Genomic DNA, 24,006 nt, shown 5'->3' with positions numbered 1-24,006 from the left:
TACCGGTGCTAACTGCTAGGTGAAACGTGATTCGCTATAAGCTACACATCTGAGAAACAGGGGAAATATAGGAAATGCGAAGGTACAGATTTACCTGTAGACGTTCTCTGTACTTTTCATTCCATTCCAATGTTCCCCAGTAGTGTTTTCCTTTCAATGAGATATGCAGATGGTATACAGATGTAGTTGCTATAAGTAACGGCATACACTGCCAGTCAGATTATGAGCCAAACTCACGAGAACATTATTGTTATTATTATTTGTAGTGTTCATTCCAGTACCCTGCGTCTGTCACAGACTGTGCAGTTCCTCTTTCCTTCCTTGGGGTGTCACTCTTGCACACTCAGGTCTGTATTTTAGTGCTGAGATACAGACCTGAGTGTGCTAGAAGAACCATAGCAAAGAGTTACATCCCAGACAGGAAAGAGAATCGGCACAGGTAGTGACAGGTGCAGGGTGCTAGAATGAATGAATGAACATATTATTATTATTATTACTATTAATATTATGTTTTATTGTTGTGTTTTGCAGGTGAGCCAAGGAAGTTTGACTCAAAATTTAAAGGACCCATTGGAAACAGGTATGATCTTATTACAATGTTTATCCTGGTCACACAATGCTCAGCGGTGACAGCTGTCAATCATTTCCAAGGACAGAGTCAGTCTGTGCAGTTCTGTCCCTGAAGCCTTCTGATCCTGATAGTGATTGTGTAATAACACTCAGTACACTGCACAGTAGCACTTCTCCCACACTGTGCGCTGGGTGTTACTGTCTGTATATATAAATGTTCTCTTCTCCTGTATACAGGCTGCTCTCTGCAGTTACAGTGTGTGCGTATTCTGCGTGTACAGTGCCGCATATTCTGTCTGTCAGTATACAGTGTGTGCGCATTCTGCGTTTAGAGTGCCGCATATTCTGTCTGTCAGTATACAGTGTGTGCGCATTCTGTGTGTACAGTGCCGCATATTCTGTCTGTCAGTATACAGCGTATGCGTATTCTGCGTGTACAGTGCTGCATATTCTGTCTGTCAGTATACAGTGTGTGCGTATTCTGTCTGTCAGTATACAGTGTGTGCGCATTCTGCATGTACAGTGCAGCATATTCTGTCTGTCAGTATACAGTGTGTGCGCATTCTGCATGTACAGTTTCGCATATTCTGTCTGTCAGTATACAGTGTGTGCGCATTCTGCATGTACAGTGCCGCAAATTCTTTCTGTCAGTATACAGTGTGTGCGCATTCTGCGTGTACAGTGCCACATATTCTGTCTGTCAGTATACAGTGTGTGCGCATTCTGCGTGTACAGTGCCGCATATTCTGTCTGTCAGTATACAGTGTGTGCGCATTCTGCGTGTACAGTGCCGCATATTCTGTCTGTCAGTATACAGTGTGTGCGCATTCTGCGTATACAGTGCTGCATATTCTGTCTATCAGTATACAGTGTGTGCGCATTCTGCATGTACAGTGCCGCATATTCTGTCTGTCAGTATACAGTGTGTGCGCATTCTGCGTGTACAGTGCCACATATTCTGTCTGTCAGTATACAGTGTGTGCGCATTCTGCGTGTACAGTGCCGCATATTCTGTCTGTCAGTATACAGTGTGTGCGTATTCTGCATGTACAGTGCCGCATATTCTGTCTGTCAGTATACAGTGTGTGCGTATTCTGCGTGTACAGTGCCGCATATTCTGTCTGTCAGTATACAGTGTGTACTTACTCTGCGTGTACAGTGCCGCATATTCTGTCTGTCAGTATACAGTGTGTGCGTATTCTGCGTGTACAGTGCCGCATATTCTGTCTGTCAGTATACAGTGTGTACTTACTCTGCGTGTACAGTGCCGCACATTCTGTCTGTCAGTATACAGTGTGTGCGTATTCTGTGTGTACAGTGCCGCATATTCTGTCTGTCAGTATACAGTGTGTGCACAATCTGCGTGTACAGTGTCGCATATTCTGTCTGTCAGTATACAGTGTGTACTTACTCTGCGTGTACAGTGCCGCATATTCTGTCTGTCAGTATACAGTGTGTGCGCATTCTGCGTATACAGTGCTGCATATTCTGTCTATCAGTATACAGTGTGTGCGCATTCTGCATGTACAGTGCCGCATATTCTGTCTGTCAGTATACAGTGTGTGCGCATTCTGCGTGTACAGTGCCACATATTCTGTCTGTCAGTATACAGTGTGTGCGCATTCTGCGTGTACAGTGCCGCATATTCTGTCTGTCAGTATACAGTGTGTGCGTATTCTGCATGTACAGTGCCGCATATTCTGTCTGTCAGTATACAGTGTGTGCGTATTCTGCGTGTACAGTGCCGCATATTCTGTCTGTCAGTATACAGTGTGTACTTACTCTGCGTGTACAGTGCCGCATATTCTGTCTGTCAGTATACAGTGTGTGCGTATTCTGCGTGTACAGTGCCGCATATTCTGTCTGTCAGTATACAGTGTGTACTTACTCTGCGTGTACAGTGCCGCACATTCTGTCTGTCAGTATACAGTGTGTGCGTATTCTGTGTGTACAGTGCCGCATATTCTGTCTGTCAGTATACAGTGTGTGCACAATCTGCGTGTACAGTGTCGCATATTCTGTCTGTCAGTATACAGTGTGTACTTACTCTGCGTGTACAGTGCCGCATATTCTGTCTGTCAGTATACAGTGTGTGCGTATTCTGCGTGTACAGTGCCGCATATTCTGTCTGTCAGTATACAGTGTGTGCGCATTCTGCGTGTACAATGCTGCATATTCTGTCTGTCACTATACAGTGTGTACTTACTCTGCGTGTACAGTGCCGCATATTCTGTCTGTCAGTATACAGTGTGTACTTACTCTGCGTGTACAGTGCCGCATATTCTGTCTGTCCGTATACAGTGTGTGCGTATTCTGCGTGTACAGTGCCGCATATTCTGTCTGTCAGTATACAGTGTGTACATATTCTGCGTGTAGTGCCGCATATTCTGTCTGTCAGTATACAGTGTGTGCGTATTCTGCGTGTACAGTGCCGCAAATTCTGTCTGTCAGTATACAGTGTGTGCGTATTCTGCGTGTACAGTGACGCATATTCTCTCTGTCAGTATACAGTGTGTGCATATTCTGCGTGTACAGTGCAGCATATTCTGTCTGTCAGTATACAGTGTGTGCGTATTCTGCGTGTACAGTGCTGCATATTCTGTCTGTCAGTATACAGTGTGTGCGTATTCTGCGTGTACAGTGCCGCATATTCTGTCTGTCAGTATACAGTGTGTGCGTATTCTACGTGTACAGTGCCGCATATTCTGTCTGTCAGTATACAGTGAGTACTTACTCTGCGTGTACAGTGCCGCATATTCTGTCTGTCAGTATACAGTGTGTGCGTATTCTGCGTGTACAGTGCCGCATATTCTGTCTGTCAGTATACAGTGTGTGCGTATTCTGCGTGTACAGTGCCGCATATTCTGTCTGTCAGTATACAGTGTGTGCGTATTCTGCGTGTACAGTGCCGCATATTCTGTCTGTCAGTATACAGTGTGTGCGTATTCTGCGTTTACAGTGCCGCATATTCTGTCTGTCAGTATACAGTGTGTGCGTATTCTGCGTGTACAGTGCCGCATATTCTGTCTGTCCGTATACAGTGTGTGCGTATTCTGCGTGTACAGTGCCGCATATTCTGTCTGTCCGTATACAGTGTGTGCGTATTCTGCGTGTACAGTGCCGCATATTCTGTCTGTCAGTATACAGTGTGTGCGCATTCTGCGTGTACAGTGCCGCATATTCTGTCTGTCAGTATACAGTGTGTGCGTATTCTGCGTGTACAGTGCCGCATATTCTGTCTGTCAGTATACAGTGTGTACTTACTCTGCGTGTACAGTGCCGCATATTCTGTCTGTCAGTATACAGTGTGTGCGCGTTCTGCGTGTACAGTGCCACATATTCTGTCTGTCAGTATACAGTGTGTGCGCATTCTGCGTGTACAGTGCCGCATATTCTGTCTGTCAGTATACAGTGTGTGCGTATTCTGCATGTACTGTTCCGCATAATCTGTCTGTCAGTATACAGTGTGTGCGTATTCTGCGTGTACAGTGCCGCATATTCTGTCTGTCAGTATACAGTGTGTACTTACTCTGCGTGTACAGTGCCGCATATTCTGTCTGTCAGTATACAGTGTGTACTTACTCTGCGTGTACAGTGCCGCATATTCTGTCTGTCAGTATACAGTGTGTGCGCGTTCTGCGTGTACAGTGCCACATATTCTGTCTGTCAGTATACAGTGTGTGCGCATTCTGCGTGTACAGTGCTGCATATTCTGTCTGTCAGTATACAGTGTGTGCGTATTCTGCGTGTACAGTGCCGCATATTCTGTCTGTCAGTATACAGTGTGTGCGTATTCTGCGTGTACAGTGCCGCATATTCTGTCTGTCAGTATACAGTGTGTACATATTCTGCGTGTAGTGCCGCATATTCTGTCTGTCAGTATACAGTGTGTGCGTATTCTGCTTGTACAGTGCCGCATATTCTGTCTGTCAGTATACAGTGTGTGCGCATTCTGCGTGTACAGTGCCGCATATTCTGTCTGTCAGTATACAGTGTGTGCGCATTCTGCGTGTACAGTGCTGCATATTCTGTCTGTCAGTATACAGTGTGTGCGCATTCTGCGTGTACAGTGCCGCATATTCTGTCTGTCAGTATACAGTGTGTGCGCATTCTGCGTGTACAGTGCCGCATATTCTGTCTGTCAGTATACAGTGTGTGCGCATTCTGCGTGTACAGTGCCGCATATTCTGTCTGTCAGTATACAGTGTGTGCGTATTCTGCGTGTACAGTGCCGCATATTCTGTCTGTCAGTATACAGTGTGTACTTACTCTGCGTGTACAGTGCCGCATATTCTGTCTGTCAGTATACAGTGTGTGCGCGTTCTGCGTGTACAGTGCCACATATTCTGTCTGTCAGTATACAGTGTGTGCGCATTCTGCGTGTACAGTGCCGCATATTCTGTCTGTCAGTATACAGTGTGTGCGTATTCTGCATGTACTGTTCCGCATAATCTGTCTGTCAGTATACAGTGTGTGCGTATTCTGCGTGTACAGTGCCGCATATTCTGTCTGTCAGTATACAGTGTGTACTTACTCTGCGTGTACAGTGCCGCATATTCTGTCTGTCAGTATACAGTGTGTGCGCGTTCTGCGTGTACAGTGCCACATATTCTGTCTGTCAGTATACAGTGTGTGCGCATTCTGCGTGTACAGTGCTGCATATTCTGTCTGTCAGTATACAGTGTGTGCGTATTCTGCGTGTACAGTGCCGCATATTCTGTCTGTCAGTATACAGTGTGTGCGTATTCTGCGTGTACAGTGCCGCATATTCTGTCTGTCAGTATACAGTGTGTACATATTCTGCGTGTAGTGCCGCATATTCTGTCTGTCAGTATACAGTGTGTGCGCATTCTGCTTGTACAGTGCCGCATATTCTGTCTGTCAGTATACAGTGTGTGCGCATTCTGCGTGTACAGTGCTGCATATTCTGTCTGTCAGTATACAGTGTGTGCGTATTCTGCGTGTACAGTGCCGCATATTCTGTCTGTCAGTATACAGTGTGTGCGTATTCTGCGTGTACAGTGCCGCATATTCTGTCTGTCAGTATACAGTGTGTACATATTCTGCGTGTACAGTGCCGCACATTCTGTCTGTCAGTATACAGTGTGTGCGTATTCTGCTTGTACAGTGCCGCATATTCTGTCTGTCAGTATACAGTGTGTGCGCATTCTGCGTGTACATTGCCGCATATTCTGTCTGTCAGTATACAGTGTGTGCGCATTCTGCGTGTACAGTGCTGCATATTCTGTCTGTCAGTATACAGTGTGTGCGCATTCTGCGTGTACAGTGCCGCATATTCTGTCTGTCAGTATACAGTGTGTGCGCATTCTGCGTGTACAGTGCCGCATATTCTGTCTGTCAGTATACAGTGTGTGCGCATTCTGCGTGTACAGTGCCGCATATTCTGTCTGTCAGTATACAGTGTGTACACATTCTGCGTGTACAGTGCCGCATATTCTCAAAATGTTGTATTCTATTGTGACCAGACCGCTAGATGTGTCCAGTCCATGGGAGGTTGAGCATAGTGTAATCTATATCAGGTTACTGCATCTGCATATGTGGAGTCAATTCATATATATAAATAATATAAATCACCCATTTGAGACTGTGTACAATATATTGACCATTCTAACTGTTATTTATGTTTTGGAGCCAGATCCAATTTGATTGGGGTAGTTGTTAATTGTTTAGTATTGCGCTCATTATTGTTCCTTTGTTTCAGTGATAGTTTTGTGAGGCCGTACATAACCGCCATCCTATAGGACATTTGCTAGATACCTCCCCTGGTAATGTATCTAGCACTAACCTTTGTGGCTACATTACGAGACTACGTCACCCGTTCCTGTTCCATGTTTTCATATAAGCTGATCGTGGTACTGAACTTAGAGAGTAGGCAGAGGACCACACATAGGTCCTGATTCTGGTTCACTCGCAAAAGCAAATTCTCTCTCTAATGGACAAAACCATGTGCACTGCAAGAGGGGGGGGGGAGATGTAACATGTGCAGAGAGAATAAGATTTGGGTGAGTTATTTTGTTTCTGTGCAGGGTAAAAACTGGCTGCATTATATTAACACTGCAAGTTATATATCAGTTTGAAGTACAAATCCCACCCAACTCTAACTCTCTCTGCACATGGGTTAGGGTTAGGCTGCAGGGAGGGAGGGATAGGATTAGGAACTAAGGAGGGTTAAGGCCCATACACACTGGGCGACTTTGAGCTGAAAGCCGCCCAGTGTGTATGCCCCGGCGATGAGCACTGCTGCGCGCTACCGCATCATTGCCGGGAAAGCCGCTCATCTGCTGGTAATGCAACGCCGTCCTCCCCCCTCTGTCGGCGCCGGGCAGGGGGAAAGCCGCTCAGTGTATACGCACTGAGCGGCTTTCCCTGCAGCGATGATTGACATCATCGCTATCCATACACGTTGGGAATAGTCGCCCAGTGTGTATGGACCTTTAGGCTACTGGACGGGAGGGTTAATTTTTAAATCCCAGTCTGTGACATGGCAGTTAGGAGCTAATTGGCTGGCAGTTTATCACTCTCAATTTCATCACTTTTTGAAGCTTGATACATCTGGCCCATCGTCTTCTAAACGCCACCATCCACCAACCGCACGTCCGTTTGTATCCCGTTACAATAGTGCGGTCTGTTGAGTTCTCCAAGATTGTAAAATCATCAGCCTAATTAACAGTGAAGCGTTTTCCATCACTTAGCGCAGGGTGCAGGACAGGGCATGTTTTTGGCAGCGGGAAGGAGATTTTGTGACTAACAAATCCCAGTAAGACCACTCCGCATGCCCCGCGCTTTCCTCACAAACAACCCTCAAGCTGTCTGCTCTGTTCTCCCTGCCAACGTGGCAGGATGGTGCGAGGCTGACAGATGCCGCCACTTAAATGGATCCGGAACAATTCCAGAAATGAATCTATCAGAGCATATTTCTGTGGCACCGATGCCCCCGCGTTCCCTCTGACGCTACAATAGCATCGATTCATCGCTCTCGCTGTCCAGCGCTCACTGATATTGGGTCGTTTCCATGTGACGCACAGTGTTCTGCGCAGCCTAATGAATGCAGAGCAGCCTCATCTGGTTTTACAGCTCCGCCAATATACTGCAAGGCTCTGCGAGAGGCGAAATGAGAGATAAAACATTTACAGCAGAGGATAAATGGTCTGGGTAATGTTCTGTGCGCCGTACTGCGGCGCAGTCAGACAGAGGGTCAGCGATAAAACTCTATTAGTGCCGGACAATGGTTATAGCCCAATACAGGCTGTGCTTAAAGGAGAACGCCACCTGCTACCAGAGGAGACACAGGAGACCTGCAGTGTCCTGTACATATAGTATTGTGTCCCCTGCAGAGCAATGACCTTATCAGCTATTGTCTCCAAAGGCAATAATAATAATAATAATAATGATCATTTCTCTGGGTGGAAGTCAATACTGGCTCCTCGTTAGCTTGCTGGCATGTCCTTTATTCAGACATCCGTCCCTGCCTCTAGGCGTTCATAATGTCTACCTGGATGATATGCCGACATGATGAACTGACTCTGGTGTTCTGATGGGTCCTTATCTTCTCCTGGGTGCAACAGCAGGTCCAGCGTCTTTTTCTGGGTCCCGGTGGCCCTGAGACAGTCACTTCCGGTGCAAATGTGCGATGGTGCTCCTTAGATCCAGCGAGTGTTTATCTTCCCACCAGTAGCCCCTAAACCTAGTGCCCCTCCTATCCCTAACTCTAACCCTCCCCTGCCGCAGCCTGACACTAACCTCCCCTCCCACAGCCTATCCCTAACTCTAACCCTCTCCTTCAGCAGCCTAACACTAACAGGATAACTCTAACCCCCTCCCCAGAGCCTAAACTTTCCCCTAATGCTTAACCTCCCCTTTTGCTGCCTAACCCTCCTCTACTGCAGCCTAACTTTAATCTCCACACCCACAGCCTAACCCTAACCTCCTCCGTAGCCCTTCTCTAAAATCCCCTCCCGCAGCCTAACCCTAACCTCCCCTCCTGCAGCTAACCCTAACCCTAACCTGTCCTTCCCACAGCCTAACCATAACTTCCCCAGTAGCCCTTCTCTAAAATCCCCTCCCACAGCCTAACCCTAACCTCCCCTCCTGCAGTCTAACCCTAACCTCCCCTCCTGCAGCCTAACCCTAACCTCCCCTCCCCGCAGCCTAACCCTAACCTCCCCTCCTGCAGCCTAACCCTAACCTCCCCTCCCGCAGCCTAACCCTAACCTCCCGTCCTGCAGCCTAACCCTGGCCTCCCCTCCTGCATCCTAACCCTAACCACCCATCTCACAGCCTAACCCTAACCTCCCATCCTGCAGCCTAACCATAACCTCCTCTCCTGTAGTCTAACCCTAACCTCCCCTCCCGCAGCCTAACCCTAACCTCCCCTCCTGCAGCCTAACCCTAACCTCTCCTCCTGCATCCTAACCCTAACCACCCATCTCACAGCCTAACCCTAACCTCCCATCCCGCAGCCTAACCATAACCTCCTCTCCTGTAGTCTAACCCTAACCCCCCCCTCCTGCAGCCTAACCCTAACCTCCCCTCCTGCAGCCTAACCCTAACCTCCCCTCCTGCATCCTAACCCTAACCACCCATCTCACAGCCTAACCCTAACCTCCCATCCCGCAGCCTAACCCTAACCTCCTCTCATGTAGTCTAACCCTAACCCCCCCTCCTGCAGCCTAACCCTAACCACCCCTCCTGCAGCCTAACCATAACCTCCCCTCCTGCAGCCTAACCCTAACCTCCCCTCCTGCAGCCTAACCCTAACCTCCCCTCCCCGCAGCCTAACCCTCCCCTCCCCGCAGCCTAACCCTAACCTCCCCTCCTGCAGCCTAACCCTAACCTCCCCTCCTGCAGCCTAACCTTAATCTCCACACCCACAGCCTAACCCTAACCTCCCCTCCCGCAGCCTAACCTTAATCTCCACACCCACAGTCTAACCTTAACCTCCCCCGTAGCCCTTCTCTTAAATCCCCTCCTGCAGCCAAACCCTAACCTCCCCTCCCGCAGCCTAACCCTAACCTTCCCTCCCCCAGCCTAACCCTAACCTCCCCTCCTCGCAGCCTAACCTCCCCTCCCCGCAGCCTAACCCTAACCTCTCCTCCCGCAGCCTAACCCTCCCCTCCCTCAGCCTAACCTCTCCTCCCGCAGCCGAACCCTAACTTCCCCTCCCTCAGCCTTACCCTAACCTCCCCGCAGCCTAACCCTAACCTCCCCTCCTGCAGCCTAACCCTAATAGGAAGTCTCTGCCAGTCACAATGAAGCCAGTGCGGTCTCACAGACTGCATCTGGCTTCACTTTAGGCAGAGACAGTGGCAGATTTTACCTGGGTAGGGCTGCAGCCCTGACGCCCATAGGTAAAAACCGCCACTGGTCATAACTGCAACTTCTCACACCTGGCTTGTAGCATGGCAGTTAGGAGCCGATTGGTTATTACTCTCCACTGTATCACTTTTTGAAGCTTGATACATCTGGCCTTTGTGTCGTTATTGCTTTGCGTTTAGAGGTAATGTATACAGTAATGCATCGTGTTCTGTCCTCTGTATTTTATGGACTTAAATCTCCGCTTATCTTTCTGAACATATTCTCGGAACCTTCTGTCGCTGGAGTGAAATGTCAGGAATTATTTAGGGATTGGGAACGGCTGCTTTCACCTTGTGATAAGATCTAATTGCTTACTCCACATCCTGACTGCTATCAGCTCATGACGGATCCTAGACGGAATCAGGCCTCAGCCTGACAGACGCCTTTTCTCCGCCGTTACAAAGTGCAATTTTAATATTTAATGCAGCCGCTTGTTAAGTTTTTTGTGACACCTCCTTATATCTTGCCTGCGGGTAATTAGAGGGAAGCTGCGAATGAAAGTCGCAGGATGTGAACGGCAGAGGAGCCGAGAGACGAGTTGTCAGGGAGAAGAGAACGTGAGGACGTCTGGTTTTATTAAAGTCTTTGCTGTGAAATATCCCTGAATGTCACAGAAAGGCGATAAAACCGCTCAGCAAATTTCAAGCCGTCTGTCACTTGTGGAAGCTGCTCTGTAGGACGTATGATTGACACGTTATACCACGGACTATTCAAGTGTGCCCAGCACTTCTGGAGCACTGGGTTCCCCAACTCCCCCTGTCCTCCCTTGCCACCTCACATTTTTTTTTAATGCCGTGTCAGGTGCTCTGGAACTCACTTCCCCGCACAGTTCGGGAGGCTCCCACTCTAGAATAATTCAAAAACAGACTCAAGACTTTCCTGTAATTCCTTTAAGTATAGTTTATGAAAAGCTTTTCTGTCCTTTATTGTTCCTGTACTGTATTACATTCATTCTATCTGTTCAGCGCCTTGAGTCCTATTGGAGAAAGAGCGCTATATAAATAAAATAATAATAATAATAATAATAATAATAATAATATGTCTGAATTATGTTGTTCGCATTTGTGTCTGATACAATTATTATTTTTGCATATCTGCTTTAAACCACTTTGTATTTTGGAGGCTTATTAATTAGGTTTTTTGTGTGCCAATGTCGACCGTTTGGTTGTGTCGACCTTCTGTCAATGTCGATTTAGGGTATGTTGACCATTTATAGGTAGGTGTCAACCTAGTGACTGTCGACCCAGGGACTTGGACCCATCTTTGAACGCAAATATGGACTGTACATAAAAATGATAATCTGCGTTTTCATGGCTCCTTCCGATCGCGCGGGGCATCAATAACACTGACTGCAGGAGCTTCATTAATAATTTAACACAAGAGACTCTAATTAAAATCCTAAATTGTGTTTTTTGTTTTTTAATGGAGTCATTTTAGATTTCCTTTGGTAAGATATCAGAGCTATGCAAATACTGTGGTGGGGTGGGGGGGGGGGGGAGTGTGGGGTGTGTGTGGGATGGGGGGGGGTTAACATATTTCAGCAACTATTGCCATGACTATGTAGCCACTCGCTGTACATGACGATGGCGGTATCACTCTTCTCTGTGACTAATATACGTTTTACTGCTTGTATCCAGGCACTGTACGGACGTCGTTTGCTGCATCATCTTCGTAGTGGTGATTCTGGGCTACATCGCACTAGGCATTGTGGGTAAGTGACGCTGACTATTATGGTCATATATACAAGGTATATATAAGGTTATATGCAGGGGAGGCTAGTGTATCTCACTGGGATGGATTAGATCGGGGGCGGTGTATCTCACTAGGATGGCTTATATCGGGGCAGTGTATCTCACTAGGATGGATTAGATCGGGGGCAGTGTATCTCACTAGGATGGATTAGACCGGGGGCGGTGTATCTCACTAGGACTGATTAGATCGGGGGCGGTGTATCTCACTAGGATGGCTTATATCGGGAGCGGTGTATCTCACTAGGATGGATTAGATCGGGGGCAGTGTATCTCACTAGGATGGATTAGACGGGGGGCGGTGTATCTCACTAGGACTGATTAGATCGGGGCGGTGTATCTCACTAGGATGGATTAGATCGGGGGCAGTGTATCTCACTAGGATGGATTAGACCGGGGGCGGTGTATCTCACTAGGACTGATTAGATCGGGGCGGTGTATCTCACTAGGATGGATTAGATTGGGGGCGATGTATCTCACTAGGATGGAATAGATCGGGGGCGGTGTATCTCACTAGGACGGATTAGATCGGGGGCGGTGCATCTCACTAGGACGGATTAGATCGGGGCAGTGTATCTCACTAGGACAGATTAGATCGGGGGCAGTGTATCTCACTAGGAAGGATTAGATCAGGGCGGTTCATCTCACTAGGACGGATTAGATCGGGGGCGGTGCATCTCGCGAGGACAGATTAGATCGGGGGCGGTGTATCTCACTAGGAAGGATTAGATCGGGCGGTGTATCTCACTAGGACTGACTAGATCGGGGGCGGTGTATCTCACTAGGACGGATTAGATCGGGGCGGTGTATCTCACTAGGACGGATTAGATCGGGCGGTGTATCTCACTAGGAAGGATTAGATCGGGGCGGTGCATCTCACTAGGACGGATTACATCGGGGGCGGTGCATCTCGCGAGGACAGATTAGATCGGGGGCGGTGTATCTCACTAGGACGGATTAGATCGGGGGCAGTGTATCTCACTAGGACGGATTACATCGGAGGCGGTGCATCTCGCGAGGACAGATTAGATCGGGGGCGGTATATCTCACTAGGACGGATTAGATCAGGCGGTGTATCTCATTAGGAAGGATTAGATCGGGGCGGTGCATCTCACTAGGACGGATTAGATCGGGGGCGGTGTATCTCACTAGGACGGATTAGATCGGGCGGTGTATCTCACTAGGAAGGATTAGATCGGGGCGGTGCATCTCGCGAGGACAGATTAGATCGGGGGCGGTGTATCTCACTAGGACGGATTAGATCGGGGGCGGTGCATCTCGCGAGGACAGATTAGATCGGGGGCGGTGTATCTCACTAGGACGGATTAGATCGGGGGCGGTGCATCTCACTAGGATGGATTAGATCGGGGGCGGTGTATCTCACTAGGACGGATTACATCGGAGGCGGTGCATCTCGCGAGGACAGATTAGATCGGGGGCGGTGTATCTCACTAGGATGGATTAGATCGGGGGCGGTGTATCTCACTAGGAAGGATTAGATCGGGGCGGTGTATCTCACTAGGACTGACTAGATCGGGGGCGGTGTATCTCACTAGGACGGATTAGATTGGGGGCGGTGTATCTCACTAGGATGGATTAGATCGGGGGCGGTGTATCTCACTAGGATGAATTAGATCGGGCGGTGTATCTCACTAGGAAGGATTAGATCGGGGCGGTGTATCTCACTAGGAAGGATTAGATCGGGGCAGTGTATCTCACTAGGACGGATTACATCGGGGGGCGCTGCATCTCGCGAGGACAGATTAGATCGGGGGCGGTGTATCTCACTAGAAAGGATTAGATCGGGGGCGGTGTATCTCACTAGGAAGGATTAGATCGGGGCGGTGTATCTCACTAGGACTGACTAGATCGGGGGCGGTGTATCTCACTAGGATGGATTAGATCGGGGCGGTGTATCTCACTAGGACGGATTCGATCGGGCGGTGTATCTCACTAGGAAGGATTAGATCGGGGCGGTGTATCTCACTAGGACGGATTTGATCAGGGGCGGTGTATCTCACCAGGACGGATTTGATCGGGGGCAGTGTATCTCACTAGGAAGGATTAGATCGGGGCGGTGTATCTCACTAGGACTGATTAGATCGGGGGCGGTGTATCTCACTAGGACGGATTAGATCGGGGGCGGTGCATCTCACTAGGATGGATTAGATCGGGGGCGGTGTATCTCACTAGGACGGATTACATCGGAGGCGGTGCATCTCGCGAGGACAGATTAGATCGGGGGCGGTGTATCTCACTAGGACGGATTAGATCGGGGGCGGTGTATCTCACTAGGAAGGAATAGATCGGGGCGGTGTATCTCACTAGGACGGATTATATCGGGGGGCGGTGTATCTCACTAGGACAGATTCGATCGGGCGGTGTATCTCACTAGGACGGATTCGATCGGGCGGTGTATCTCACTAGGACGGATTATATCGGGGGGCGGTGTATCTCACTAGGACAGATTCGATCGGGCGGTGTATCTCACTAGGACGGATTAGATCGGGGGCGGTGCATCTCGCGAGGACAGATTAGATCGGGGGCGGTGTATCTCACTAGGACGGATTCGATCGGGGGCAGTGTATCTCACTAGGAAGGATTAGATCGGGCGGTGTATCTCACTAGGACGGATTACATCGGGGGCAGTGTATCTCGCGAGGACGAATTAGATCGGGGGAGGTGTATCTCACTAGGAAGGATTAGATCGGGGGCAGTGTATCTCACTAGGAAGGATTAGATCGAGGCCGTGTATCTCACTAGGACGGATTACATCGGGGGCAGTGTATCTCGCGAGGACGGATTAGATCGGGGGAGGTGTATCTCACTTGGACGGATTAGATCAGGGGCGGTGTTTCTCACTAGGACGGATTAGATCGGGGGCGGTGTATCTCACTAGGATGGATCAGATCGATGCACTGTATCTGACATAGCCGGATTAGTTTGGGGGCCTTATATTATTGGAACATATATACAGTATATATAATATTTATTTATTATTAGCTTGAAAAGCTGGTCTTCTACCTTCTGTTTTTGTGCATTTGTGAGAAAGTGATGTAGTTTCACTCTCTGCCAGCAGATGGCAGTGTTTTGTATATATAGACAGATAGATATATAATTCGGCTCAGCATAAGAACCACCGTAGTACATTAATAACGCCAGCCCTGCCCGCTGATAGAAAGGCACTGACATAACACACTCACCCTGCTTCGTCTAATAATACCAGTTCTTCCTCTGTGTTACCTCTGTCACATCATAAACATGATTTAGCAGACAAAGCGCGGTGGAGGTGACAACAAGCTGTTATTTCATTAGAAGGAGCAGAATAAGTGTCAGCAGTTTTGCTCCTCGTCGGCATATTTACATAGTGTCTCTCCTCCAAGTTGATGACACCAACAGCAATAATGTGAGCCAAGCTGTTGTTTATGAGGTTACCGTCGCAGCCCGGGTCCAGGATCTGAGTTATAGACATAATAAAATGTGTGGAAGAGGTTTCCTAATTCCACTTCTGCAGTCTCCCCCATAGTCTGAGCCCTGGAGAAATGGCCGATGGCGGGGCGCTGGGCTGACGTTCTCAAGAACTGTGGGAGCCCCCGCCTATGTTTGTCATAAATTGGTTCCTCCTATAACACATACGCTGCCAGGATCTTATTCAAATGAACAAAAGGAAATATCATTGTTTAAACTGTAACATCTGCCTCTAGATCTCTCCACGTATCCTTCCCTTTCCCCCCATGTCCCGATGTGGCCTCTACTCAAATCTATCTCTGTCCCCCCATGTCTCTCTGTGGCCCCTTCTCAAATCCATCCCTATCCCCCCATGTCTCTCTGTGGCCTCTCCGCAAGTCCAGCTCTATCCCCCATGTCTCTCTGTGGCCTCTCCTCAAGTCCAAACTTATCCCCTCCATGTTTCTCAGTGGTCCCTCCACAGTCCAGCACTATCCCCTTGTGCCCTTCTAGCCTCTCTCCTCAAGTCCAGCATTATCCCCCATGCCCCTCTGGCCCCTCTCCTCAAGTCCAGCACTATCCCCCATGCCCCCTCTGGCCCCTCTCCTCAAGTCCAGCATTATCCCCCATGCCCCCTCTGGCCTCTTTCCACAAGTCCAGCACTATCCCCCATGCCCCCTCTGGCCCCTTTCCTCAAGTCCAGCATTATCCCCCATGCTCCCTCTGGCCCCTCTCCTCACCTCCAGCACTATCCCCCATGCCCCTCTGGCCCCTCTCCACAAGTCCAGCACTATCCCCCATGCCCCCTCTGGCCCCTCTCAAGTCCAGCCCTATCCCACCATGCCCCTCTGGCCCCTCTTCACAAGTCCAGCCCTATCCCGCCATGCCCCTCTCCTCAAGTCCAGCACTATCCCCCATGCCCCTCTGGCCCCTCTCCTCAAGTCCAGCACTATCCCCCGTGATCCCTCTGGACCCTCTACTCAAGTCCAGCCCTATCCCGCCATGCTCCTCTCCTCAAGTCCAGCACTATCCCCCATGCCCCTCTGGCCCCTCTCCTCAAGTCCAGCTCTATCCCCCATGCCCCTCTGGCCTCTCTCCACAAGTCCAGCCTATCCCATCATGCCCCTCTGGCCACTCTCCACAAGTCCAGGGCTATCCCGACATGCCTCTCTCCACAAGTCCAGCACTATCCCCCATGCCCCTCTGGGTCTTTCCTCAAGTCCAGCACTATCCCGCATGCCCCTCTGGGTCTTTCCTCAAGTCCAGCACTATCCCGCCATGCCCCTCTGGGTCTTTCCTCAAGTCCAGCCCTATCCCGCATGCCCCTCTGGGTCTTTCCTCAAGTCCAGCACTATCCCGCATGCCCCTCTGGGTCTTTCCTCAAGTCCAGCCCTATTCCCAGCCCTATCTTATAACATTTGATGACTTTGTGTTTGCCTTGTAGCCTGGATTCATGGCGACCCCAGGAAGATTGTGTACGCGACAGACAGCTATGGGCAGTTTTGTGGACAAAAGGGGACTGCAAACGAGTGAGTGCATTCAGCTACTGTCCTGTATGTAATAAATGTTACCGTCACCCTCCAGTGGTGAATGATGATGTCGGTGTTATCTGCACATGCTGCAGTTTGGTGACTGAATTCCTGCTGTTTGTAAACCACATTGCCAATCATGCTGGGGCTTGTAGTTCTTTGACCTCCCAACTACCCAAGTCTGATGTTGGGGAAACCGCTGGGAGTGTCGGGGAAAATGCTGGGAATGTCGGGGAAAATGCTGGGAATGTCGGGGAAACCGCTGGGAGTGTCGGGGAAAATGCTGGGAATGTCGGGGAAAACGCTGGGAATGTCGGCTGAAAACGCTGGGAGTGTCCAGGTCTGAATCAGGCCCTTCTTGTCAGTCGCGCAATGTGCCGCCTTGCGTGCAATTCTCCATCAGCTCCACAATGTAGATTGCATCGTCCCATCTGCCTCTGTGTCATTAATGTGGTCACTTTCTTATTCCTTCTAGGAACAAGACCGTCTTAATGTACTTTAATATCCTGAAATGTGCAAGCCCCGTGGTGCTCATCAATCTGCAGTGTCCTACAACACAGGTACAGCGGGCTGGGGTCTTGCTGGTAAATCACACGTCATTGTAGCAGGATCATCCGCTCCACATTCAGGAGAGATCTAATGTAAATGTCACATACACTGGATCAAGATGAAGTCTTAGGCTTTATTTTTGGAGCTTGTCACAGCACACCAGGTAGACAGCATAGGCAAGCATAGTTACAGCAAGCAGCATACAGGTAATCACAGCATACAGTACTTCAAACTCTTCTGTAGCCCACACCCCCGGCCTATCACCTGGAGCAATAACCTTCTGCTCTGGAAACACTTATGTCAGGAAGCCACAGATGCTGCTAATCAGCCCAACACTGATCACATCAGTTTTCCTGCTGCTGCTGCTTCTCTAAAACCTGGACCGGATCTTCCACATTACTTTCATGTGTAAAGATGCTATTGACCTATAGGCCAGCAAGAACCACACATGCAAGGAAAGCATCGCATTAGAACATACTACATGTATATGTGTTAAAGGGGATGTCCACAATAAAACTTCCCAGCAACCAGATCATATGATGGTGTACAGGTTTTTGTCTTTTTTTTTTTTCTTTACATTAAAACTAAGATCTTGGAAGCCCTGTCCCCCTAGAAAGTCGTGGCCCCCCAGACAGGACTAGGCCGGGGCCTGTATACTTCGTACCCACCTACAGTACTCTCGGTGCCCTACTTGTCACTTCTAAAGTGGTGTAGATCAAAGGGTCAACATTATTTAGGTCAAGAGTATTTAGGTAGACATGGAAAAAATGTTGACAGAAGCAAAAGTCGTCACGGAAATGGTTGATGCATCAGAAGGCCGACATACGGTTTTCAATTTTTTTGGAAACAATTTGTAGAACTGCGCTAAGCAATTTGCAGGCTTGCAAGGGGCGGGATTTCACTGGTGGGTGGCGTATACCGGATCGCAGGGCTCTGAAAATGAGCAGCTGTGCGATCAGGTCTGAATTAGGCCATAAATAATTATATTTTATGATAACTTACTGTGAAGAAAAGATAAATCCATAGGTACCTAAATGTGGAGGCGTAGAGGATTTGCCTGACTTCTGTTGGATGGTTTTCCCACCTGATGCCATAAAACAAAAGAGTGTTCGTTTCAGGACGATGGAACCACAACAATGCAAACATTTCTTTTTTAATAATTGAAAAAAAAAAACGTGTCCCTTGATGAAACAGACACAGGGGTAAATATGGTAACCGGTGACTTGCTGACATTGGCGAATTCCCGGGGGGGGGTTGCCGGTAGTGTTAAAGGGGCAAATATTTAAAAGGCAAAACTAGATAACATTAGAAGTTTTGGATTTTTTATTCCACCAGAATTCAGCAGAAATATTAATATCCAGAATTTGCAATTTATCCTATTAGCAGTTAGGAAAAGAATGGAAGTGTCAGGTCTCCGCACTGCAAGCTCCCAGGGCATCATTGTGACTCACATTTAGTTGTAGCAGGTCTATTAGTTTCAGTTTAAACTGAATCCTTTAGTGTTGGCATACCAGGGTCTCCTCAGGGTTATTCATGGTCCTCCTCAGGGTTATTCATGGTCCTCCTCAGGGTTATTCATGGTCTTTTCAGGGTCATTCATGTCTTCTCAGACTCATTTGGGGTCATTCATGGTCCTCCTCAGGGTTATTCATGGTCTTCTCAGGGTCATTCATGTCTTCTGAGACTCATTTAGGGTCACTCATGGTCCTCTCATGGTCATTCATGGTCCTCCTCAGGGTTATTCATGGTCTTCTCAGGGTCATTCATGGTCCTCCTCAGGGTTATTCATGGTCCTCTCATGGACATTCATGGTCCTCCTCAGGGTTATTCATGGTCTTCTCAGGGTCATTCATGTCTTCTCAGACTCATTTAGGGTCATTCATGGTCCTCCTCAGGGTTATTCATGGTCTTCTCAGGGTCATTCGTGGTCTTCTCAGACTCAATTAGGGTCATTCATGGTCCTCTCAGAGTCATTCATGGTCTTTCAGGGTCTTCCTAGGGTCGTTCCTGGTCCTCTTGGGGTCTTTCATGGTCTTTTATAGCCCTCTCAGGCTCATTTAGGGTCTTTCATGGCCCTCTCATGGTCGTTCCTGGTCCTCTTGGGGTCTTTCATAGTCTTTTATGGTCTTCTCAGGGTCATTTAGGTTCTTTCATGGTCCTCTCAGGGTCATTATGGGTATTCTCAGGGTCATTTAGGGTCTTTCATTGTCCTCTTAGGGTCATTCAGGGTATTCTCAGGGTCTGTCAAGGTCCTGTGGGGGTCTTTCTGGGTCTTCTTGGGTTAATAAAAACAGCTGAAATATATTGTTTTAAAATAAGTAATCGCTACAATTTGCAATTACAGCTGTGTCACGCTTGCAGTTGTAGAATGAACATCACATTAGTATCACCGCTCAGAGATCTGCCCGATTACATTTATGTGGCTTAATGGCCTAATACGCTATCTGTAAAAGCCATAGAAAGCGGAGTCTTGGAAAAGTAAATTGTGTTCTTAATTTTCTTATTTAATGGAAAAAAAGCGGCTTAATCCAATGTGCTACGTAAGTAAATTCCCTCTCTCCCTAAATCTTATAAAATGAAAGTCTAACAATGCTCCACACCTCTATGGGGGGAATGCAAGTGTTTTTGCCACTAGATGGCACCCAACGTTGCAATACAAGTGTTGCTCCATCCGGGCGCGCACAGCCACCGGCGCTGACATTGCTGTTACGTCGTTCCGCCATTGTGACTATCTAGGAACTAGTGGACGTATATAAATCACTGTGGTGAGAATGAAAATGGCTGTGCTTATGGAGTGGGGGAGGGGTAATACGTGTTCAGCGTAACCATGTGCGATGTACCCCCATACTAATGTACATGGTCTCTCTCCAGCTATGCGTCTCCAAATGCCCGGACCGATTCGCCACATACCTGGACACCAGGTTCACCAACCAGTGGGACTACTACAGGCAGTTCTGCAAACCTGGCTTTAACAACCCCAGAAAGGTGAGTGGATAGGAATATTGTAGGACGTATCGGGTGTCATGCATGTCCGTATAGCCCCCATCAGGCCCCCATTGTATGTAATGTTTACATGGGGTCTGGCATCGATACGTGGGGCCTGCTCAGCACAAGGAGGAGAGAGGAGGGCAGCGTGCAACCGTTACCCCATCGGGTCCCCTACAGAATATTGGGGCACGGTGTCCATGTCCTGTTCCCGTTCCGTCCTTGTAAAAGCTGTACCTGATCTGTGATTATCTCAGTCTATTGCAGAAGTTCTACGGGATGAAGACTGCCCATCCATGATCATTCCCAGCAGGCCGTGTAAGTTATTCCCTACTTGTTATCCATCGGACGATAATACAGGCAGCACTCAGCTGACGCGGAAATACGATGGGAACCGCCAAATTAAATGTTCTCTTTCCACATCCAAAGTTATCACTCACAGCCAGTTACCTAAATCTTTGGGCCACTTTTCCATTGTCCAAAACTCCCCCCTTAACCCCCATGTATTTATAGATCTTGCCGTCACCTAGTGTTTAACTGGAGACCCCCACTTGGATGGGTAGCCCATCTCAGGCAACTTGCTGACCTTTGAGGCCTAGATTCTGTTATATCATGTATTTGGCTTTATTTGTGTGTCTGTCTGTCTGTCTATCGATCTCGTATTTGTCTGTCTGTCTGTCTGTCTGTCTATCGATCTCGTATTTGTCTGTCTGTCTGTCTATAGATCTTGTATTTGTCTGTCTGTCTGTCTATAGATCTTGTATTTGTCTGTATGTCTTTTTTCTCTTGCATTATCTATCCTGCTAGATCTGCCTATAAAGGGCAATAGGGCAAAACCACGCTCAGCACACATCGCTCAGCACAGATCGCTCAGCACACATTGGGGGTGCATTGCTTGTGTGCCGCAATGTGTGCAGCGATCTAAACTCAGCATGGAGGCCAGCGTCACCGCGTGTGCAAAATTTCAACCTGTCCCCCCCCCCCCCTGCAACCCCACAATGTCACCAATATCCACCCTCCATCCCTGCCAGTGAAAGTGCGGAGGCAACGTCTTAGAAGTCCCACAGTGGCCATCAGCATTAAATTCACTTTGTTATCGGCAGACTCAGTGGCGCCCCCCCGAGATCCCGTCACCATAGGCAGCTGCCTAATAGTGGAGCTAGCCCTGCCAGTCGGTCTATTGCTAAAAGGCACTGGGGGTTATTCAGACCTGAACGCTGGCCTGCGGTTTTGCACAGCAGCCGATTATGGAACAACTGCGTATGCCTATAGATTGTAGCACGCATGTGTGTAATCATTGTGAGAAAAAATACAGCGGTGAAATGTAATAGGATGAGCGATTCAGAAAGTGAGAGATTTGGTAAGAAATCTCCAGGTTTTTTAAAGCGGCAATCATTTACACCGTTTGGTTTTGCAGTGTAAATGATTGCCGCTTTAAAAGAAAATATGGAGATTTCTGAATCTCTCCTATTAAATTTCACCCACCATCTTTTCTAACCACAATCCATTCGCAAGTTGATTGACAGGAAGCCACAGTACATGGGTGTCACCCAGGAGTGTCAGGGAGGTCAGCTCCACCCCTGGTCGGCCTGATTCTATCACCCTGGCTGAGTAGGTTTGGGCTACGCACAGACAGCGATCAGACAATTGATGGTGAGTTAGGTGTGTATGGATTTTGCAGCTGCCCGCCAAGCTGCGATATTTTCCCAAGCCATTCGCAGACTTGCACAGGGCGGAATTTCTGTCTGTCCTGGGCTGCAGGCAGCTACCTAACTCGCAACGCTGCAATCAGGTTTGAATAACCCCCATTGTCTATCACCGGGCATTGCAGCAGTAGTGCCCCCCTCCTCCCCGATCAGTCGGGGTGCTTCTATACCAGGGTAATGTCCTCACTCCTACACACCTGTATTTCAGAGCATATCGCTGACACTGATTCACCTGTCTGAGAGTAGGAGTCAATATAGGCGACAGAACGCCAACTCACTGCTTTCCCTCTCTATGACAGTCCTGCACAGATGCTTCCCGGACTTCTCCACCAGGAATGGAGTCCTCACTGTGGCCAACAAGACTCTGTTTAAGGACGGAATCGGACAGATGAGGAATGTCACAGACCTGCGAGAGGCGGCCAAGTAAGTATCACCATCAGGAGAGCGTTGTTCCTTATCCTCCAGGATAGTCTGTCATTATAAACCTGGGCATGCTGGGACATGTAGTCCCACATTGCCTGAACAATCATAAGTTGCCTACTATACCAGTACAGAACTGAATTTAATGGTCTTGATACTCAGTGGTGGCATTTTGTTTTGTTATACTGTATGTAACAGTAACAAGCAGATTGCCTCTCTATACAGACACATGTATATAAGCTGTGTATACAGTAGCACTTAGTCATGGTAATCTAGGACCCCCATAGAGGGAGAATAGAATAGGTGGCTCGCATGAGCGCAGCGAGTCCACAAGGGGCTTAGTTGCACTCACCATGCTGTCTCGGTCCGGCCAGTCGGGATCCTGACTGTCGGACCCCTGTACCACACCCGTTAGATTTGGGTGGGGTGTGTTAAAGGCCCATACACACATCAAAACAGCAAGTTTGAGCGCCTTTCAGCTCAAAGCCGCCTAGTGTGTATTATCAGCAGATGAGCGGCTTTGAGGACAGCTTTGCATAATGCTGCGCTATGCTAAGACGTCCGCCCCCACGCTGACCGTGCCGGGCAGGGGAAAGCCGCTGTTTGTTCATACACGCTGGGCATAGGCTCAAATGTGTTACTAGCCTCTAGAATAAGGCTCTGATGTGTTACTAGCCTCCAGAATAAGACTCGTATGTGATACTAGCCCCCATAATAAGGCTCTGATGTGTTACTAGCCTCCAGAATAATAATCGTATGTGATACTAGCCCCCAGAATAAGGCTCTGATGTGTTACTAGCCCCCAGAATAAGGCTCTGATGTGATACTAGCCCCCAGAATAAGGCTCTGATGTGTTACTAGCCTCCAGAATAAGAATCGTATGTGATACTAGCCGACAGAATAAGGCTCTGATGTGTTACTAGCCTCCAGAATAAGAATCTTATGTGATACTAGCCCCCAGAATAAGGCTCTGATGCGTTACTAGCCTCCAGAATAAGGTCCTGATTTGTTACTGCCTCCAGAATAAGGCTCTGGTGTGTTACTAGCCTCCAGAATAAGGTCCTGATGTGTTACTGCCCCCAGAATAAGGCTCTGATGTGTTACTAGCCTCCAGAATAAGGCTCTGATGTGATACTAGCCTCCAGAATAAGAATCTTATTTTATACTAGCCCCCAGAATAAGGCTCTGATGTGTTACTAGCCTCCAGAATAAGGTCATGATGTGTTACTGCCTCCAGAATAAGGCTCTGATGTGATACTGGCCTCCAGAATAAGGCTCTGATGTGATACTAGCGAATAAGAATCTTATTTTATACTAGTCCCCAGAATAAGGCTCTGATGTGTTACTAGCCTCCAGAATAAGGCTCTGATGTGTTACTAGCCTCCAGAATAAGGTCCTGATGTGTTACTAGCCTCCAGAATAAGAATCTTATGTGACACTAGCCCCCAGAATAAGGCTCTGATGTGTTACTAGCCTCCAGAATAAGGCTCTGACGTTTTGCTAGCCTCCAGAATAAGGCTCTGATGTGTTACTAGCCTCCAGAATAATGCTCTGATGTGTTACTGGCCTCAAGAATAAGGCTCTGATGTGTTCCTAGCCTCCAGAATAAGGCTCTCATGTGTTACTAGCCTCCAGAATAAGGCTCTAATTACTAGCCCCCAGAATATTGCTCTGATG

The 24,006-nt window shown here is 48.4% G+C and overlaps 1 protein-coding gene across 3 annotated transcripts in view; it reads left to right on the top strand.

The window, feature by feature from the left end:
* The window catches only part of SLC44A5 (solute carrier family 44 member 5), a 131,541-nt gene that overhangs the window by 64,834 nt on the left and 42,701 nt on the right, over nucleotides 1-24,006 (top strand). For all 3 annotated transcript variants that reach the window (XM_083157781.1, XM_083157780.1, XM_083157779.1), the window contains exons 2-8: nucleotides 532-580; nucleotides 11,583-11,656; nucleotides 16,585-16,669; nucleotides 17,145-17,229; nucleotides 20,090-20,203; nucleotides 20,461-20,521; nucleotides 22,209-22,332. In XM_083157781.1, coding sequence (XP_083013907.1) covers nucleotides 532-580; nucleotides 11,583-11,656; nucleotides 16,585-16,669; nucleotides 17,145-17,229; nucleotides 20,090-20,203; nucleotides 20,461-20,521; nucleotides 22,209-22,332 — 592 coding nt within the window. The remainder of the gene's footprint in view (nucleotides 1-531; nucleotides 581-11,582; nucleotides 11,657-16,584; nucleotides 16,670-17,144; nucleotides 17,230-20,089; nucleotides 20,204-20,460; nucleotides 20,522-22,208; nucleotides 22,333-24,006) is intronic.

This window comes from Crinia signifera, chromosome 8, assembly GCF_055691185.1.
Source record: "Crinia signifera chromosome 8, ASM5569118v1, whole genome shotgun sequence".
NCBI lineage: Eukaryota > Metazoa > Chordata > Amphibia > Anura > Myobatrachidae > Crinia > Crinia signifera.
Note: the sequence above shows the minus strand (reverse complement) of the source record. Positions and strands in the feature narration are given on the sequence as shown.